The 21204-nt window shown below is 46.0% G+C and overlaps 1 protein-coding gene across 4 annotated transcripts; it reads right to left on the bottom strand.

Moving 5' to 3' along the window:
• Positions 1–315: 315 nt before the first annotated feature.
• rab3gap2 (RAB3 GTPase activating protein subunit 2 (non-catalytic)) lies at positions 316–19838 on the bottom strand. 4 transcript variants are annotated; one of them, XM_084013975.1, is made up of 35 exons: positions 19468–19838; positions 18559–18647; positions 18277–18394; positions 17683–17764; positions 17449–17496; positions 15640–15715; positions 15370–15471; positions 14782–14881; positions 14233–14331; positions 13361–13509; positions 12569–12648; positions 12078–12170; positions 11836–11975; positions 11471–11666; positions 11177–11320; positions 10649–10731; positions 10509–10573; positions 10321–10411; positions 10114–10235; positions 9805–10018; positions 9178–9275; positions 8927–9035; positions 8692–8852; positions 8025–8199; positions 4685–4825; positions 4463–4569; positions 4280–4346; positions 4105–4175; positions 3998–4033; positions 3785–3913; positions 3123–3338; positions 2891–2980; positions 2575–2799; positions 2293–2457; positions 316–1504 (listed from the first exon to the last, which is right to left on the bottom strand). In XM_084013975.1, exons 1-35 carry the CDS (start codon positions 19574–19576, stop codon positions 1352–1354), a joined length of 4143 nt encoding a protein of 1380 aa, XP_083870101.1. In that variant the 5' UTR covers positions 19577–19838; the 3' UTR covers positions 316–1351. The 4 variants fall into 4 exon arrangements, with proteins under 4 accessions (XP_083870101.1, XP_083870102.1, XP_083870103.1 ...); XM_084013976.1 differs by having other exon boundaries at positions 9805–10015; XM_084013977.1 differs by having other exon boundaries at positions 3839–3913; positions 19468–19837.
• Between the last annotated feature and the right edge of the window lie 1366 nt (positions 19839–21204).

Below are 21204 nucleotides of genomic sequence, written 5' to 3'. Positions count from 1 at the left end.
TTCAGTGACTTACAACAAACTGCCACGATTTCTTGTGACACTACAATATGAATTATACACATAAAAGTATACTATGACTTTTTTTTAGTTTTTAATAAATATACTATGACTTTTATTGTGATATACTTTACTTACATACTAGACTGGACATGTTTTATACTATTTTTATGACTTCATGGTATCTGTACTCTCAGTTTGTACAACATACAATACTCTGAGCTTTTATGACATACTATATAACTCTAAACATGTCATACGTGTCAGCAGAACTAAAGAAGCAGCCAATAACGTGCATTAAGTCAACAACAACTAGACTGTTGAGAAACCTCTTTATTCTGGACGGATGATCCCAGTGGGATCCAGAACAGAGGTTTACAGGCACAGCTAGTACAGTACTGCTTATATAAATAAAAATAAGGTCCATATCTCTTTATCATACATGTCTCGTCCGTGAGAGGGAAAGTGAGAGTGGAGGGAGAAATAACAGAACTCATATGGCACACTGAGAACACACGACTCCTAGAAGGTGAATCAGAAAACGAAGGTGAGCTGACAAAGAAAAGACATGCCCCATCCCTCCATCACCACCTCATCCACGTATCCTCCAGACAATAGACATGCCCCATCCCTCCATCACCACCTCATCCACGTATCCTCCAGACAATAGACATGCCCCATCCCTCCATCACCACCTCATCCACGTATCCTCCAGACAATAGACATGCCCCATCCCTCCATCACCACCTCATCCACGTATCCTCCAGACAATAGACATGCCCCATCCCTCCATCACCACCTCATCCACGTATCCTCCAGACAATAGACATGCCCCATCCCTCCATCACCACCTCATCCACGTATCCTCCAGACAATAGACATGCCCCATCCCTCCATCACCACCTCATCCACGTATCCTCCAGACAATAGACATGCCCCATCCCTCCATCACCACCTCATCCACGTATCCTCCAGACAAAACTCTTCAATAACACAAGGATTCAATATTATTTATCTTACATGCACAACAATATGATGATTAAAAACAAAGTTAAAAGCCTCCCATAACCTCTGTTCATCGCTGCCTCCTACAATTAAGTTTTCAGATTAACATGAGCTGAACGATAAAACAGAAAATCTCCGTCTCGGTGGCGTTAGAGGACGAGCAGTGCGTTCATCTTCTCTCCCTTTGTCGACTGTCATACATGTGAGTTCACGTCTGGACTCCACAAGTCCTGGTTTTGTTCAGAAGCCATCCCCAGACACGACTTCCCTGCCTTCATCCGTCTCCGGCAACACGATGATCCTCTCTCCATCTGCCTCCCTTGACCTTTGACCCCCCTCCCTCTCAGGGTCAGGCCTCGGTGGTGAGGGCCTCCACGGCCTCCAGGAGGTGCAGGGCCAGGCTGTACTGGGCGTGGTTCTCCGGCAGGATTTCTATCAGACGGCTGACCAGCCTGCTGGTCTGAGGGAGGGGGACCAGGGGGCAGCGCAGCTCACCGGGGTCCTGCAGTACAAACACACATTATATACTAGAGGTCAACCTAGAGGTCAACCTAGAGGTCAACCTAGAATGGAAAGTCTCTATTGACTATTACAGACTGAATAAACTGAACAACTGTGCTGGAGTGAAAACAGGATTCTGAGAATCAACAATTCCTATTAATTATTCTTTGCCTAAATTATGCTCAAATTATTTTGGAATACATTTCTATGACTGTATGAACATTCTTGGGACATTAATATTAAAGTGAAAGTGCATCATGCTGCTGCCAATATTGGTTTTCTCGCTCTATTTGGGCTCAGAATATTCTGAAGCGGGTCTAATTATCCTCAGTTGCTCAGTTCGGACCGGGTCTGCAGACAGTAATGTGTTGATGTGAGGATCTGTAGGATTTGTGGTTCAGGTTGAACTGAAAACGCTGGACATAAAAAAGCACTTTTAAACAGAATACAAAAGAACCTCTGACTGAAAGGTCTCCTGTGAAGCGATGAGACCGTACAGGATTTTTATTGTGGATCGGGATTAAAAAAAGAAAAGCTGTCTGGCTTGTTATGGTAGAAAAGTGAAAAATAGAGCCCGATTTAAAAATACTGGATACAAAGTTATTTATGCAGGGAGACCATCTTATTTTGTGTCTCATTCACGATGCAATAAAAATATTTGTGAGTTTAAGAATATTTTGATGATTATCTGGATTAATTAATTATTTGGCCAGGGTAATCGTGACATGAAATATCATATCATACGGTCCCTCATTGGTTATACAACATGGCATGGTGTGGGAGTCTCACCATAGCCTTGAGCCATGTGCAGAGGGTTGGGGGCAGGCGGGCCAGCAGCTCCATGGCCGCTTGCGTCTGGCTCTGGCTGTGGAGCAGCGAGTAACTCAGCCTCTGGCCGGTCAGCACCAGCAGCTGGGAGCCCAGCACGTCCTTGTCTTCCACCTCTAACATCACCTGGGAGACAAACAGAAGATGCAAAGTCAGAGCAGGACAGTGGACTGCATGCGTTATCAAGCACTGTGGTCAGAAGGAAGGTTCAACAAAAGTAGCATCATCCCAAGTTTCTCTTGCCTCCTCAGCCCGGAGGTCCAGGCCTTGGTTGTAGAGCTCGCAGACGAGGTGTCGTCTCAGGATGTCTGGGTTGACCTGCAGCAGGGAGCCCAGCTCCAGAGACAGCGAGGGCCACCAGTCGGCCTTGGGACCACTCGAGGGGAGAGGTGGGGGTCTGGGGCCAGAGGCGGAGCTGGAAGGTTCATCTATAGCCTCCACCCAGCCGGTCAGCACCCGCAGGAGGAACTGTAGGGAAACAACAGATGAAACGGCGAGGAGGAGATGGAATGAGACGACAACACATTTCAACGTTTCAAGGTGTGAATCCACCTCTCACCTCTTTCCGTAGCGACACCAGGCTCGGGTCCATGTCTCCACTGGGCATCAACTGGATGGTGGTCAGATCTCTGAAGAAAGCATTCTTACCCTGAGAGACAGAGAGAGTTATTAACAAAGCATCGTGCATAAAACAAATAAGAATAATAATCTGCAAGGACACAAAAGAATATATAGGAGGAAATCCACCAGATGAAACTGAAGACGGTGTTTTTGTGTGTCCATGTCCTCACCTTGCTGTCAAACAGGCTGAGAGGTTTGACCCTGAGACTGAAGGTCATCGTAGCATGTAGCAGGGAGGCTAACAGGCAGTGGTGCTGCACCAGCGGGTAGTGGACGCCTCTCTGCTCCAGGGCGAGCTCAGCTAGAGACGCAGGGCCTTCCGCCCCGCACCACGCCTCCTCCACGGACAACTCGGGGGCGGGAACCTCCTCCACCGCCGAGTCCGCCTGAAAGGAAGGGGACAGAAGAGATGCTGAGGAGGACGGCTCGTCTCCTTCAAAAGGTCATTCACATCACCATCACAACCCAGGTTAACACAGTCGAGTGCAGAATTCAACACATGCACAGTGTGTTTGCTTCACCTTCACTGTGATGCTTCAGGATCATGTTTAATACGTCTACATACAAGCAGGATTTGTGACATCACTAGCTTGCAAGCCAATCGTGGGCGCGTATGCAAATACAGTGCACGGGTCTGATGTGGAAACGTGAAACTTCCAGTTTTCATGATGCATCAAATCAACAAGGTGACTGAACTAACGCGTGGAGAAACCATATCAGACATTCACTGTGGTTGCAAGCAGCAGGCTAGCTAGCTAGCTAGCTACAGGTTAGGTTAGTCGTGGCAGTGACGGGCTCCTCCATGCTTTCTTCCTGGAATCTGTTTACTTACATAGTAATCAATAAAAGACAAATGGCTCTGATTCTTAACCAACACTGCAGTCACCTCCATGAGGATCTGCAGCAGCTGGACGCAGCAGCCCAAGAAGGACGTCACCGCTTTGTCTCCCATCCCGACATCCTGCACACAGACGAGCACGTCCTTATTACACACAGCAGAACACTTTACACGTGGAAGAATCCCATCAAACCCACGTGCACTTACCCGTCGACATAAGCGGTCTTTGGGGGCCTTCCCCACCTGGGAAAGAGACATGTCAACACTTTAGACACAGCCTCACAGATCCCTCAGGCAGATCCTGCAGGACTTACCTTCTCCATGAGGAAGGTCGCTGCTGAGAAACGCTTCACAATGAACGTGCTCCACATCATGGTAGAAATACCTGGGAAGTCCAATGATAATAATTCAGATACAAATATATCAGATAGATTCAACATATATTAAAAGATTTGCATGTGATAAGCATGTACAGAAAAAGGCCCTCACCTAGTTGAATGTGTGGACTGGAGACCAGCTTCAAATGTTCCACAGCCCACCAGAAGTATCGGCCCTCCTAGGAAGAGAAGCAGGTCCAGATTTAAGAACAAAAGGTGATTGGTTCTTTGGATTTAGGGAAGCTGCCTTTCCCCTTTAGTGAAAGTGTAAACGCGTGTATAAGTGAATGTGCACCTCAGGGTCTTTGTTCCACTGCACTACATATTCCCAGCAGCAGTGAGCGAAGAGCAGGTCAGGGGAGAGGGAGTGTGGGAACCTCTGGCACACTGCAACCAGCAGCTCTGGAGAACACAGGGACAGTGTCAGACAGATGGATGTGAGGGTGATATAACAACATAACAGTTACATCTTTCACACGAGAGCCAACATTAATGTCATCAGTTCCTGAGTCTTGACCTGCTGTCCTGTCTGTGTCCTCCTGGCTCTTCTCCTCCTTTCCTTCTCCTTCAGACTCCTGCTTCTGGAGAATGTCCTTCAGCCGCTCGGGGGCCAAGTTGTGCCTGAACACCCACTTGGAGACACTGTCGGCAATTCCACCTTAACACATCGACGTGAACAGATCACAAGTAATCTGAGTTATTAAGACACAACTAGAAGATTACAGAAGCCCTGAGAGGCAAGTCAGAAATACAGATTTCATCTGATCCCAATTGTTTTTGCCACGATAATCTTTTTAACTTTTTTAGGTGTTTATTGTTGTAATACTCATTTCGGCCACACAAGGCTAAAGTTCACCACTAACCCGCTTCTAAGCAGGATTAAAGGAATACTTCACCCATTTGTGTTAAGCTTTGTATGTTAGAAACCCGGTAATGTTTTTGAATGGTGGTGACTACAGACCTGTTACAGACCAGTGGTGGGACCCACTGAGACTACAGACCTGTTACAGACCAGTGGTGGGACCCACTGAGACTACAGACCTGTTACAGACCAGTGGTGGGACCCACTGAGACTACAGACCTGTTACAGACCATGGGACGCACTGAGACTACAGACCTGTTACAGACCATGGGACGCACTGAGACTACAGACCTGTTACAGACCAGTGGTGGGACCCACTGAGACTACAGACCTGTTACAGACCATGGGACGCACTGAGACTACAGACCTGTTACAGACCATGGGACCCACTGAGACTACAGACCTGTTACAGACCAGTGGAGGGACCCACTGAGACTACAGACCTGTTACAGACCAGTGGTGGGACCCACTGAGACTACAGACCTGTTACAGACCATGGGACCCACTGAGACTACAGACCTGTTACAGACCAGTGGAGGGACCCACTGAGACTACAGACCTGTTACAGACCATGGGACCCACTGAGACTACAGACCTGTGACAGACCAGTGGAGGGACCCACTGAGACTACAGACCTGTTACAGACCAGTGGTGGGACCCACTGAGACTACAGACCTGTTACAGACCATGGGACCCACTGAGACTACAGACCTGTTACAGACCAGTGGAGGGACCCACTGAGACTACAGACCTGTTACAGACCATGGGACCCACTGAGACTACAGACCTGTTACAGACCAGTGGAGGGACCCACTGAGACTACAGACCTGTTACAGACCAGTGGTGGACCCACTGAGACTACAGACCTGTTACAGACCAGTGGTGGACCCACTGAGACTACAGACCTGTTACAGACCAGTGGTGGGACCCACTGAGACTACAGACCTGTTACAGACCAGTGGTGGGACCCACTGAGACTACAGACCTGTTACAGACCAGTGGTGAGACCCACTGAGACTACAGACCTGTTACAGACCAGTGGTGGGACCCACTGAGACTACAGACCTGTTACAGACCAGTGGTGGGACCCTCTGAGACTACAGACCTGTTACAGACCATGGGACCCACTGAGACTACAGACCTGTTACAGACCAGTGGTGGGACCCTCTGAGACTACAGACCTGTTACAGACCAGTGGAGGGACCCACTGAGACTACAGACCTGTTACAGACCCGTGGTGGGACCCACTGAGACTACAGACCTGTTACAGACCAGTGGTGGGACCCACTGAGACTACAGACTTGTTACAGACCAGGGGTGGGACCCACTGAGACTACAGACTTGTTACAGACCAGTGGTGGGACCCACTGAGACTACAGACCTGTTACAGACCAGTGGAGGACCCACTGAGACTACAGACCTGTTACAGACCATGGGACCCACTGAGACTACAGACCTGTTACAGACCAGGGGTGGGACCCACTGAGACTACAGACCTGTTATAGACCAGTGATAGGACCTCACTGAGACTACAGACCTCAGTCCACCAGGGGTGGGACCCACTGAGACTACAGACCTGTTACAGACCAGTGGTGGGACCCACTGAGACTACAGACCTGTTACAGACCATGGGACCCACTGAGATTACAGACCTGTTACAGACCAGTGGAGGGACCCACTGAGACTACAGACCTGTTACAGACCATGGGAGCCACTGAGACTACAGACCTGTTACAGACCCGTGGTGGGACCCACTGAGACTACAGACCTGTTACAGACCAGTGGTGGGACCCACTGAGACTACAGACCTGTTACAGACCCGTGGTAGGACCCACTGAGACTACAGACCTGTTACAGACCAGTGGTGGGACCCACTGAGACTACAGACTTGTTACAGACCAGGGGTGGGACCCACTGAGACTACAGACTTGTTACAGACCAGTGGTGGGACCCACTGAGACTACAGACCTGTTACAGACCAGTGGAGGACCCACTGAGACTACAGACCTGTTACAGACCAGGGGTGGGACCCACTGAGACTACAGACCTGTTACAGACCAGTGGTGGGACCCACTGAGACTACAGACCTGTTATAGACCAGTGGAGGGACCCACTGAGACTACAGACCTGTTACAGACCATGGGACCCACTGAGATTACAGACCTGTTACAGACCAGTGGAGGGACCCACTGAGACTACAGACCTGTTACAGACCATGGGACCCACTGAGACTACAGACCTGTTACAGACCAGTGGTGGGACCCACTGAGACTACAGACCTGTTACAGACCAGTGGTGGACCCACTGAGACTACAGACCTGTTACAGACCAGTGGTGGGACCCACTGAGATTACAGACCTGTTACAGACCAGTGGAGGGACCTCACTGAGACTACAGACCTGTTACAGACCATGGGACCCACTGAGACTACAGACCTGTTACAGACCAGTGGTGGGACCCACTGAGACTACAGACCTGTTACAGACCAGTGGTGGACCCACTGAGACTACATACCTGTTACAGACCAGTGGTGGGACCCATTGAGACTACAGACCTGTTACAGACCAGTGGTTGGACCCACTGAGACTACAGACCTGTTACAGACCAGGGGACCCACTGAGACTACAGCCCTGTTACAGACCAGTGGTGGGACCCACTGAGACTACAGACCTGTTACGGACCAGTGGAGGGACCCACTGAGACTACAGACCTGTTACAGACCATGGGACCCTCTGAGACTACAGACCTGTTACAGACCCGTGGTGGGACCCTCTGAGACTACAGACCTGTTACAGACCCGTGGTGGGACCCTCTGAGACTACAGACCTGTTACAGACCAGGGGTGTGTTTACTAGAATATGGGTTGTGAAAGAATAAAAACAGACATGAACACAGACAAACTACCAGTGAAGTGTTGCTGTCTTACTTTCGTGTGAGCCTGTCTGTCTGCCTGTATAAATATAAATCCCTGAGGACATTCTTCTTCACATCCTACCTGTGCCTCCTTCCAGCAGCGATTTGATGGAGCACTGAGCTGCAGCGCCCCCTGCTGCTCCCTCAGGAGGAGGCACCAACAGCAGAGTCTGCAGCACCAGCACGTCCTCCAGCTGGCGAACACACACCACCCACTGCTCCAGCTCCAGGGACACCGCCTCCCACTCCGACTGCAGCTGTCACACACACATCCATCAGAGAGTTTAGTGAGTTTAGTGGTTGATATTAGAATAGTTTTAGTGCTGTTGGACTGAATCACTTCAGCGTATTCTTCTATTTTTGTGGCATTTACAATCTACTGTGTGTCTTTGAAACCCCATCATTTGAGTGGTTTGATTGAACTTCATTAGTTGGGGAAGGAGGTGGGGGAGTAGCAACGCCACGCTACAAAAACAATCAGAGTTGTTCATTCAAAGCGTTTTCTCCCGAGGCCAGGGTATTTCTTTTAACTCGTTACCGTGGTAACACCAGCAGAGTGACGCTGCACGTTTTCAGCTCTTCAATCAAATGATTGTACTTGCCGAGACATTTCCCATACAGATAATAATTCATAAATAATCATTTTTACTCTTCAGATTGGAGAAGAGTAAACCATTTTCATGGGCCATAATATACATTTTAATAGCTCTGCCTGCTCTCGTGTGTTTCTGTTTGTGGACCCTCCCCACCTTGCTGTCAGCCCGGCTTGTGATGCTAGCCTTGGCGGCGCGGTGAGCCACGAAGGCAGCCAGCAGAGCCGCGGCGGCGTTGTGTGACTGGATGCATGTGGAGCGGACTTGGTGCCACCAGGGAGAGATGGACTGGGTGTCCCACGACTCCTCAACGGCACCTGAAGACAGAAAGAAGAGGCGATGAGCGTCTCCTCGTCCTTTCAGTCAGCACACACCGGACACCAGCACACACCTTTCATGTTGCTGAGGGCGATGAGCAGGGTGTGCAGGTTTCTAACGGTTTCTTCTGGCTTCTGTAGCACCTCCTTCTCTCTTTGCAACCACACACTTAGCAGCAGAGACTGAGAGAAGGACAAACGGGTGCACAAGAGGAAAAAATCAATACCAGAGGAAAAAATGCATTCAGTTAGAATGGTGGCACCACTGTACTACCGTCACTGCAGTTATTTTACATGAAATAACAAAATATGTTCTGTATCTTACCAGCAGCTGCTGTGGCCTGATGCCAGCCTGCTGCAGGGTGTCACAGACTTTATGGAGAGGACTCTTTCCACACAGACAACCCCAGAACATGAAGTTTCCTACACACAAAAGCACCGTTCTCAGTCAGTTTATCAAAAGGTCAAATTCTTCTCTCCTCCACAATCCTCCCTGTGACTTGTGCCAACCCTACCTGCACTTTTTATTTTAGAAAGTTTAGAAACTCAGCGATAGAATCTCACTGAGACAGACAGCATCCTGATAATCACCAAAACATGCTTGCAACTCTTAAAATGGCACTTAAACACGTATCATTTACATTATATTCCATCACAGAAGACACACAAACATCCTTTTTAGTGAAAAACTATCAAATAATCTTAAAATCATCATAAATCATAAAAGAAAGATAAATATATCTGTATATCTGGTATTAACTAGATCAGCTCTATTATTACTTTTCTACCATCATATTGAGGTAAACAGCGTTTTCAAGTCACCCTGATAATGAAAATCACCACAATCAACTTATTGTGAGCGTTTCTATAATGTCGAATACACGTCATACACAATGGACTGGGGTAACTGTGCTAATAACCAGGCATTCAATGTGTGCACGTGTTTCCATACCTAGCTGATTCCATTCGGTTTCAGAGCCGCGGATTACCCTCAACTCCTCGTCCTCCACACACTCCATCTGGGAGAGGAAGGCCCGGGCCGGCAGCAGTGAGTCGGGGGAGTCCTGGGCAAAGGAGACGCTGGGTCTGGAGGTGAGCTGGGCGTAGCACTGCAAGGTGGGGCCAACACGGGACAGCTCATCCGCTATGCCTTCAAGGGAGTCCTGCTGGGGGAAGAGCTCATGTTAGCAGTCATAATAAATGGCCCTTTAAAAAGCGTATGTGGGTAGTTCTGTATTATGAAATGTTAATGTCCTCTCACGTTTTCAGAGCAGGCCTCCGTGTCTGCAGCAGAGTGCAGCTGCTGGATGTCGGTGTAGAGCTGAAGTAACTTCAGCTGGGACGAGCAGAGCTGGAGTAACTCTGCATCCACTTCTTCAGGGTCTGTCATACAAATACACAAATACATTTACAGTACTTCACATTTCAGCCCACAATATCTTCCCTTCATGATAAACAGACATGGTACCTTGTTGCTTCAGAGTGTCATATAAGGCGGATGTGATGTTAGTAAGACATGAAACCGGAGCGTTCTTGTTCGACAGCAGAGACTCCAAAGCCTATAAGGAAATATTCATAAGGAAGTGTGAAGACTGCAGTTAAACACAGGACTGTCACCACAAAGCCACTACTGTGTGTGATGCCATCTGGTCGCACCTGCTTCTTAATGGCGGGGTGTTTGATATCCAGCAGCACACTTTTGGCTTCGCACTCCAAAATATCTGAAAAGAGAAGACGAGTCAGCACAAACATCTCCCATTAGATCTCCACCTCCATTCAAGTCCTGCATCTCTCACCAGGCTCCACCTCTCTGCTCCTCAGTAGAGTCGTCAGTCTCTTTAACAGGTGCATATCTTTGGCCCGCTCGCTCTTCTTGTCACTGAAACGGAGGAGATGGGGTAAGATGAGCCCTCTGCCCTCTTTAAAAGGCTCTCTCCAACGCCACCAGACCCTTTTGCCTGGCTTGGTTAGTTTGTTTGTGTGACTTTGGTGTTTTAAAGGATTAGTTTGGATTCACTAAAGTCACAAAATAACACAAATAAATGAGCTGGTCAAGGCAGCCGTAGCTCAGCCGCTCCTGTGCTCTACAAGGTAAAATGACTACTAGTCTGGTTAAAGAGATAACAGCTTCAGTTCACCTTCTGCAGGCAAGTTAAAGAGGCAAAGAAGCATTGCATACTATACTCGTTTTGTAGATGTTTGAGGTGTCTTACATATGTTTAGCTGCTGCCCCCGTCCACAGCAGTACATTGCTCTGCTTCTGTGCTGGTACTCCTGCCGTGCATGACAAGCAGCTGATCTATCTATATGTGATGTGAACCAACCTTAGGGCCAGGTGGAAGGGAATGTTCACCGTCCTCAAAGCTCCTGTGATGGGATCCAGCAGACACACCTGCTGGGTGTGGAGCTGCCAGCCCTGACTGGTCACACTGTTGACCCCCATCAGACGGTAGCCCGCATACAGCAACCTGGAAGTGAACATGCAACCATATCGTATTGGGTGCCATTCCCAAGATCCTTGAGTGTCTGAGGGTACAGTATATGATCCCGTGGTATTATATGTGAAAATAGCTGTCAGAAAAGTGAAGGCCTTCATTTTGAGAGTGCATGGTTTGTACCTGCAGTGTTTGCCCACGGTGAAGGCTCCTACTCGAGGCCCCTGCTGCATCCCCCACACCTCCAGGATCCCCCTACGGGGGGCGTAGATGACCAGGAACAAAGCATGCCGCCTGGGCAGAGAGGCAGAGGGGGAGAACTCCCGATCACCTCGCTCCTCTGGAACCTGCAGCCAAGCCAGTTGAGCGTCTCGGTAACCTGCAGTTACATTCAAGAAGAGTCATATTTACAACAAACAATGGGAAATTAAATAAGGAATATGGTTCAGAAGAGAGGATAGATGAACGGCTTCAGTTCCCCGTCAGAAAAGGCTGAAAATGTGAACATATTGTAAATATAGCGTATAATAAATCTTCTATATTCTCACCTTTCCACATGCGGATAGCGATGCCCCGAGCCAAGTCCAGCAGCGTGACCCGACCAAAGTCGTCCGTCACCCCAGCCAGCGTGTTGCAGGGCGACAGGCAGATGGACTCACCGTGGCGACGAGAGTCTGGGAGACCAAACCTGGGTGGAAGAGGTCCGGTTTAGGAGACAGGACTACGGAGGGACATCAACAAGCTTCATATTATCAATATCAATGAGGCGATGAGATATCACGATGGCTACCTGATCCCCAAAGGAGTCGTAGGCTCCACCTTGGGCTTCTGTTTCTGAACAGCCTCCTCTTCGTTCTTGTGCTTGTTCCAACCTAACCATCCACTGGAGGAAAAACGCACGAGAGGGATGAAGTTAGGTGGAATAGACACGGAGAACGTTCGACCAATAAGATGATGTTAAAAGACGATTAAGGGAGACTAGAATGTAAGAAAAGGTTATTAAGGAGAGGAGGCGCTGACAAGATACACTTAAAAAGAGACTCAATGGAGGATGAAAGCAAACCACCCTGTATGCATTAAGCTGGCATTCAGCAGAGATATAGCAGCCTATAACTCACAGTATTGATCGGGCTGCCGTACAAATCAAAATGTGGTCACTAGTTTCGTCCTATCGTTCACTTAACCTGGTTTCTAATAATCAATGATGCTGTTATTGGTAATTAATGCTGGTAACCTTGCTTCTACACACATGGAAGCTTGCTTTCACACACACATACAAACCTGGCAGCACTGAAGAGGGCCGAGGTGAGTTTACTGGCCACAGCTAGAGCCACGTGAGAGAGGAGAGGCTGGGAGCTTCCCTACAGACAGAAAACAATCAGCTGCGTTTACTCTCCCAAATACATCCAGAAGTATTGTACCGTCAACACTTAGAATTAGGTTGGGTCCGAGATCACTCACTATCCAGGCAGGTCGATGTGGACCACTTTAAAGTGAGTTCATCTTATATATAAAATATATATATAATCAATACATATTTCAGCTAATTTGTTGTAATTTAAGTTCTCCTGGTAAGCATGGATGCCGTGTATATGTCCAGGGCTTTTATTGTGAAAGTCAAGAGGGGAAGGGGTGGCATACGCCGTTGTTGTCCACATGGAGGCACTTAGCATTTTATTCCAAATTAATAAATACATTCAAAGTACTTTGTGACCGTCTGCTAACATAAAATATTTTTTTGTCACACCACAACTAACTCTCCCTGCTCACATCAGTCTGTCATGTTTCCTTCATCCACATGCATGATGGTATCTGATGCTCGGTTGGTGGCCAGCGGCTGTAAAGTAACGTTCAAGATGAATTGTGTGAACATTTGAGTCCACTATGTAGGATATAATGATTCTCACTAAACGTGGCCAGCACTACAACACGGGAACTCACTGTGTGGTGGACTTCAGTGAGTGAATTTAGATACTCGTTAAGCTGCCTGGACAGTAATATGTAATAATATAATATATTATAATATATATTCTATGTACAGAGTCATAATAAACAACCACGTCTCCCACTCACCTCTACAGCATAGTAGAAGCCTGTGTACGGCCCACCTCCCACAGTGACATACTGGCTCATGGCGGGGGGGCTGCCCTTGACCGAAGCATTGAAGCCCCCCAGGATGGATGCATTCTTCATCTGGTCGAACACACACAGCGTCATAATGCCTGCAGAGACATGAGACAGAGCAGGGATGAACAGGGACACAAGAAAATGGCCTTCATCCATCCTCAGTCATCATTTGTTCACTTTTCTTTTTAAATAAAATAGACTTTTACTTCTTATTCAATGCAGTATATTGCATACAAACATACATACATACATACAGTACATACATACACACATACATACATACATACATACATATCATTCATAACGTTGACATTCAAACTCTTAATCAACATTCGAAGAAAGCAGGATTTTTTCACGTCTATTTATTCTGTTTAAAGTATTTAAACAGGCTACTGTAATAATATTAGTATTATATTATTTGTAGAATTCCAGTGGTGGCTGCGTAGGATTGTTTCTGACTTGTGTGATCCAAACATTTCCACTAACTCCAGAGCATTGTAAGAAAAATTTGTCAAAAATCAAAAAATCAATCCAAATTATTATTATAATTTTTTTTTTACATTTTGTGATAAAATGACCACAGAAATTCAAATCTTGAATTGAAAACTTCAATAGCTTGTGATGTCAAAACGAGTACAGCCCATAACATCGGAACATGTGGAATGAAAAGTGCTGCAATAACGATTCAGAATGACCTCTCATCACTTTAACCCTGTGCCATATTATATAAATCCAAGTCAATCAGTCAGTCCATCATAAGGCAATCAATCATCCGTATGAATAAAGATGATTTTAATCTTTAAAATATAGTCTCTTACCCACACTACTGTGGTCCACAATGGTGTCCATGTCCTGCAGACCCCACTTCTTATAGGCCAGGGGAGGGGGTTGGATCACATCACTGCCTGCGGCTGTCGCTGGGGGAAGAAACACACTTCATCATGTGTTTACCAAATCTTTACCATCTACAGGTAGAATGTCTTGCATTTAGCAACATTTAAATCTGGAGCACTCGAATGTAGGACACACACACACACACAACACACAACACACAACACACACACACGCACACGCAGCTCTACTAGATGTTCAGAGAACCGCTGCTAACCTTCTACACACTGTGTGTGTGTGTGTGTGTGTGTGTGTGTGTGTGTGTGTGTGTGTACCTGAATGCCTTGTGGCAAACACTTTCCACCCAGCCAGGAAGTGAAGAACACATCACTAGTTAGCACACTGATGAATACATTTAAGACTTAACACAATCCTTCATGTTTAACACCCCATGACTCTCATCCGACAATATAAAACACACAAACGCACGCACACACTGTGAATGCAGACACACAATCCCACACGTGCAGCAATACCTCTGGCCACCTGGTTCCTGCAGGCACGCAGAGACTGAAAGAGGCTGAAGCCGTCGATGGTGACCAGAGCAGCTGGGTAGAGGATGCTTAACTCCTCGTGCTGTGACGGGAGAAAACACATTTGCTGAATACAATGAAGGGCATATGGTCAAAAGGTCAGAGGTGAACCATGAACCGAGTTTAATCAGAAAGATGAGATCCTAAGTTCAAGACTCCACACTGAAATTGTTCAAGATGTTCTTTCTTATTGAGAGAAGATATTTCACACACTGTATGGTAAATATGAAGCTACAACCAGCAGCCAGTTAGCGTAGCATACAATTAAGACAGGAAACAGCCTGGCTCTGTCCAAATGTGTGCTGAAATACTTGACTGCTGGCTTTCGTTTCCATCTTTATTATGCAGATATCTTTTCATCTCACTCGAGAATGAATGAGAATGCCTGTTCAGTACGTACACACACACACACACACACACACACGCACACACACACACGCACACACACACACACGTTCTGATATGACAATGTGTTCCATTGAATTAGAACATCATTTTCATACCCTGATAGGCGTGTCTGGTGTGCATTACCTGCTCCGTTACTCCGGGATGGCGAGGGATCTCATATGTGCGACACTTGAGCCTCAACACAGGGTCCTCGTGGAGCAGCTGGGCCAGGAGGAGAACCCCGTTCTGATGGGAACCAACCGGTGTTACATTTAGTACTGGAACACTATTTATAGGCTGTATATTGAATGGTTTATTTACTCATTTCTGCTGATTAGCTGAAATTGTTAATCGTTGCACAGGATATAAAAACATTGCAGTGAATAAAAAAGGAGGACAAAATAGACAAGGTACCTCTGTGTAGAAGCGGACATGGCCAGACGTGAAACCCACTACTACACATGTCCAGTCAGGCCGCCCTGTGGAGCTCCTACACAAACACACACATATACAGGTGCTGGTCAACGAATTAGAATAATTTGAAATAGTGCAATCATTAAATTCTTTGAATGCATTTTTTGTGCAGAAAGCAAATCAGGTGTTCACCGCACCTGTCCTACTCGTTAGACTAATCACAGAACTCGTTACCTGTAAAAAATTTGCTCAGCTGAACTTTCCAAAAGGCCCATTTAGGCCATTTAACTGTGACACTGTTGTTTTATTGAATTAGAATAATGGAGAAACCGTTTCATTGAATTAGAATAAATGCTCGAATTTTTGTTTTCTGTGAAGAGTGTTCACTGTGCAGTATAAAGTCAGGGTTGAGTAGAATTTCTAAGTTGTAAAATCAATCATGGGTAAGCAGCGCGACCTCTCAACCGGAATAGTGGCTCAAATTCAAGCCCTTCGCCAACAAGGCTTGACCCAAACTAAAATTGCTGAGCAGCTCGGCATCAGCCAGTCTTCCGTCTGCAAAGCTCTCAAGAAAAACTGCAGCAAGCGCACCAACTGTTCCGGCGTCCGAAAAACTTCTGCTCGCGACAACAAGCAGCTGAGAAAGATCGCAGTCAGCAACCGGTTCAAGTCCACTTCCGAGCTCACCGACTTGTGGAACAAGCAGACCGGCGCTGACGTCTCCAGATCAACCACTTACCGTCGTCTGCGCGAACTCGGCTTCAAATCTCGCGTTCCAGCAGTAAAACCGATGCTGAACAAGAAACAAATGGAGAAACGGCTGAAGTGGGCCAAAGAACACGTCGAGTGGACTGCTGAAGACTGGCAGAAAGTGGTCTTCAGTGACGAATCACGCTTCTGCATCTCCTTCGGTGACCAAGGTCCTCGTGTCTGGCGTCGTGGTGGCGAAACCTACAACCACGAGTGCATGAAAAGATCCGTCAAGTTTCCCCAGAGCGTTATGGTCTGGGGATGCATGTCCGCTCGAGGTGTAGGGAGACTCTGCTTCCTCAAGACGACTGTCAATGCTGCCGTATATCAAGATGTTCTGGAAACGTTCCTGATTCCGACTGTTGAGGAACAGTTCGGCGAAGAAGACTTCATATTTCAACAGGATCTTGCACCGGCTCATGCGGCAAAGTCGACCAAAGATTGGTTCACTAAAAAACAGCTTGAAGTTTTGGCATGGCCGGCCAACTCGCCTGACCTCAATGTCATTGAAAACCTTTGGGCCATCGTCAAGCGGAAAATTCGCGACAGAAAGCCTACTACGCTGGACCAACTGAAGCAGAACATCGCCACTGCCTGGGAAGCTGTGAGTGCGGAAACTTGCGACAAGCTGGTCAAATCGATGCCGCGGAGACTTCAGGCAGTCATACAAGCCAAGGGGGCAGCCACAAAATACTGAGAAAGTGATGATTCTAATTATAATAAAAATTATTCTAATTCAATGAAACGGTTTCTCCATTATTCTAATTCAATAAAACAACAGTGTCACAGTTAAATGGCCTAAATGGGCCTTTTGGAAAGCTCAGCTGAGCAAATTTTTTACAGGTAACGAGTTCTGTGATTAGTCTAACGAGTAGGACAGGTGCGGTGAACACCTGATTTGCTTTCTGCACAAAAAATGCATTCAAAGAATTTAATGATTGCACTATTTCAAATTATTCTAATTCGTTGACCAGCACCTGTATATATATATATAATGTAATGAACACACAGACACACAAGCAGTTCATCTCTTCTATTTCCTACAAGAGTAACTCTTACCTCTTCTGGCTTGCCAGTGGTATACAGATAGAGCTGCTCACACATTCTCTGCAGGGAGGAAACACACCGTAATTAGGATATTGTTGACTGTACTGAACCTAAGAAGAAGCACTGAAGTTAATTTTCCCACCTGCCTTTAAGTTGCTTCCCTATTCTCGTTCATTATTTTCCTTAATAACTGGTCCGTAGATATGATGCTAATCCATTAACTGTGGTGATGAATTTCCCTCTTACCCTTCATCAGTGCTGAGGGTTCCAGTCCAAGACACAGCCAAGGTCATCTCCTCTCTGCCGCTGTCGTCTGTACGCCACTTCGCTGTAAGAATCATTCAACGTTAACAGCAGTGTTTTGAGTGTTATGTGTTAGGGGTGTGTAAAATGTTCAAACCAGTCTGATATTAAGTCAAACAACGGCTCAACAATGGCTTAATATCGAACAGGTATACAGAAGTTTACCAGCAGCAGCTGCTCCCGAGTGGAACATCATGAGACTGAATGTCCCCCCTAAGGTCTAAGTCCTGAACCCTCAGGGACTTACCTGACGTCACCTGGTAGACGGGTGAGTGTGAGATGACACAAAATATATTATCTAAAAGTGTTTTATTTCACATTTTACAGCCTGATGCTGACTTATGGAAATGGACATAAAGGGCTCAAAAGGTCAGCGAGCCCTCACGCACTCCACTGATGCAATAAAAGCTGTATTTAGAGACATAGGTTGTAATGTTAGCTCCATTTTAATTTGCCAGGATGTGTCATATAAATGCCGAATCACCGGTTTGCATATAATCAAACCGGATTCCACTCTTGTGTGTTTAAATATCTGACCTGAGAGAAAGACAGCCTTCTGTTCGCGGGCCACTACCAGCAGGTCGGAGCAGGGCGACAGAGAAACCACACAGTCCTGCAGCCAGGCGGCCCTCTGCCCCGTGGGCTCCTCCTCCACCTGTGGGGCAGCAAGGAAAGTCAGTCGGAGGAGTGATGACTACAGACAACACCTCAGGTCACTTTCACATACGTTTTACAGCTTCTGATTGTCATCATTTTATTCATAGTCTTGTGTTAGCTGCTTTGCAATGCCAATGACACTGTAAGAAGAAAAGGACAGACCGTGGAGGCAGAGGTGGCTCCCTCCTCTTTGTTTTCACCACTATCCCATGACACCTCCCAGTCAGAAGTGTCCCAGGACAGCTCATTTTCTATTGGGAAAAGGGGAATAAGAAGGGTATTACTGATTTGTGATGTCATGTCTAATTCCACTATTATAGAGGTGTGTGTGAAGTCACAGTCAGGTATGGTATTAAAGCCAACCCCTACAAATATTAACTGAACACTGACATGCTAATAATATTCTACTAAAACATCAAAAACAAAGTGAGAGATGCCGACTGGGACCGATGATGGCTGTGCTACAGGGAAATAACATGAAAACATTAAAGAGTGGGTGATCAAGCAGAAAACTCCAGGATGACATCCCGTCCTTGAACACAACAGGTGGCCTTTCTGTGCGTATAGGTCTTATGTGATGTGTTCAGGTGCTTCATGAGTGATGACTCATTGCAGGAAGGACAGGTGACCCTCTCTGCATCATACACTTTACAGAGCCTACCATGAAATTATTTACCTTGCATTACTGCAATCCGGTCGTTGGAAACAGTCGTGATTAAAGGCATTCATGTGGGATGCATTCTTGTTTCAACACAGATCCGGCTACCAGGATATTTATATTTAGTGTATTTTATCCCACTCTAAAAACCTGCTATGCATTCAGGGCGGTTACTTTATGTCAATCTAGATCATCTAATTTCCCCACCTGTAAGTAGCCAATAATTAAAAGTGTAATCGCCCATTTCCAACATTTAGCCACCCAGTTATACCTTTATTTAGCCATTCCTTGAGGTCAGTTAGTTGTCCTTTAAGTGTGATGCAGACCTGCAGAGGTAGCTAGCTGGACCCACTGTGGTTAACGGGCTCTAGCATGCTACATACATGTATGTTGATGTAGCCCTGGTAACTTACCCGTTTGTTTCTTATCCTCCACTGGCTCGGGTTTCTGACTCTGGAACAAGTAGTCCCGAACCGTTTTGAGCTCTTGGAGCCGACAAAACTCCAGTAAGCTGCAGGACATCTCTCCCGTCAAGTCGACGGGCTGATCGGCCGTTAGCCCGCTTAGCTAACAGTCCAGTTGTGGAAGATCAACGTAGCTTAGCAGTTGGAGTCCGTTTTTAAGTCCCGCTAGCGTGTTAACTTTATGACAGCGTGTTCACTAAGAAAGTATCACTAACTACTCTTAAACTGCCCCCTAAAGGAAAACGCACACGGGCCTGGTACTATTATTTCCCCAACATTTGCAGTTTCCACCCTAATCCTGATGTGTCGATGACACATCGTTAGCATAACAACACGAGACTGCTTCCGGGTAAGAGCTGAGTGACATTTTTCAAAATAAAAGCAGAAGCTTTATTTGTTTACAAACGAGAAATAATATAACATGACAGAATAATAGAGAACGTTTTTATAGTCAGTATATACATTACCATTTTAAAACTACAACACGATTTATTGGTATTTTAAAAGTGTATTTGTATATGTTTTCCATCAGAGGGCGGTAGAGGAATATTTTCAGGTGGTTTTCTTCCTCATACATATACAAAACAATTGTATTCATACCAGAACGTAATAGTACATTTTCCATTGCAGTTTGAGCAGTGTTTGTTTGTTTGTTTTTAAATGCACACAAGTTGCATTTATATAACTATTCTGTTGCTCTTTGGTGAAGATTTGGAAAAGAAATGTGATCAGACTTATTTTTTTTATAATTTTTGTGGTTATATTTTAATCATATAATCCTTTTTTTGTTTTATGTATATACAGCAATGACATGTAGGGTATCCTACATGGGTGCAGTAATGTAGGTTAATAAAGTATGAAATCAAAACGTTTTTTTTTGGCACAACTGAGCAACTGATTTCATGCACTCGTTACACAATTACACCATATAGTCCAGCACTGGTCATAAAGAGGGTTTCATAATTAACCTACAAACATAAAAAAAAGTTAGTAACATTGCTGTATATCAATTTGTGTGATTTCTGACAAAAAGAACCTGACACTTAACTGCCAATATATTAAACTTTATACATAGATTGTGGAGGCTTGTCATTTCTGAATGAAATAAAAAAGGAGGTCAGTTGACACAGCAATGACATAATAGTATATCCACTATAAAATAAAACAAACAAATGTAAGCTACATTGCCACCAGAAAGTATTTTGGGGCATTTTCTTTCTTTACCTTCGTTTACTCTATCTCAAGTTAAAGGTTCAGTTTGAATGTTCCCAGGGTCTAAAACGTTTTTTTTTTTCATTGTAGCTTGTGACTGACCCCACATAGAGTATCATATTGGTGGAGTCAGGTGGGGTCAGAGGTCAAGGTTACTATTTTGCTTCCTCTGTGAACATACCGTGATACCGGTGCCCCAACAGTTTCCGGTCCGGAAGGCTGGGCACAGAAACTCAGGAAACAATTGGGTGTCAGAGAGGTCCTGTGCCACTGCTTATTGAGCTGTGGTTGCGTCAGCTGTTTTACAGTCCACAGAAACAACTCTCCATCTGGTTCCCCCTCTTCCTTTGTTGACAAGAGACTGAACTGGCATCATTCTGTCACAGGATGGAAGTGTTGCTAATACACCAAGAAAGATGCCATTCATTGATTATACATATATATTAATTTCCATATTTATATATAGGAAATCAC

Source organism: Eutrigla gurnardus (assembly GCF_963514095.1).
Source record: "Eutrigla gurnardus genome assembly, chromosome: 7".
Classification (NCBI taxonomy): Eukaryota; Metazoa; Chordata; class Actinopteri; order Perciformes; family Triglidae; genus Eutrigla; species Eutrigla gurnardus.
This window is presented reverse-complemented; position numbering and strand designations above follow the sequence as displayed.

Coding starts and splice junctions, on each gene's coding strand:
- rab3gap2 (XM_084013975.1), bottom strand. CDS start 19,576: ATGTCCTGCAGCTTACTGGAGTTTTGTCGGCTCCAAGAGCTCAAAACG. Junction 14,332..14,781: donor CAGGAACCAGGTGGCCAGAG/GTATTGCTGCAC, acceptor TTCTTCCCCCAG/CGACAGCCGCAGGCAGTGAT. Junction 12,171..12,568: donor GCCCTCTTCAGTGCTGCCAG/GTTTGTATGTGT, acceptor TTTTTCCTCCAG/TGGATGGTTAGGTTGGAACA.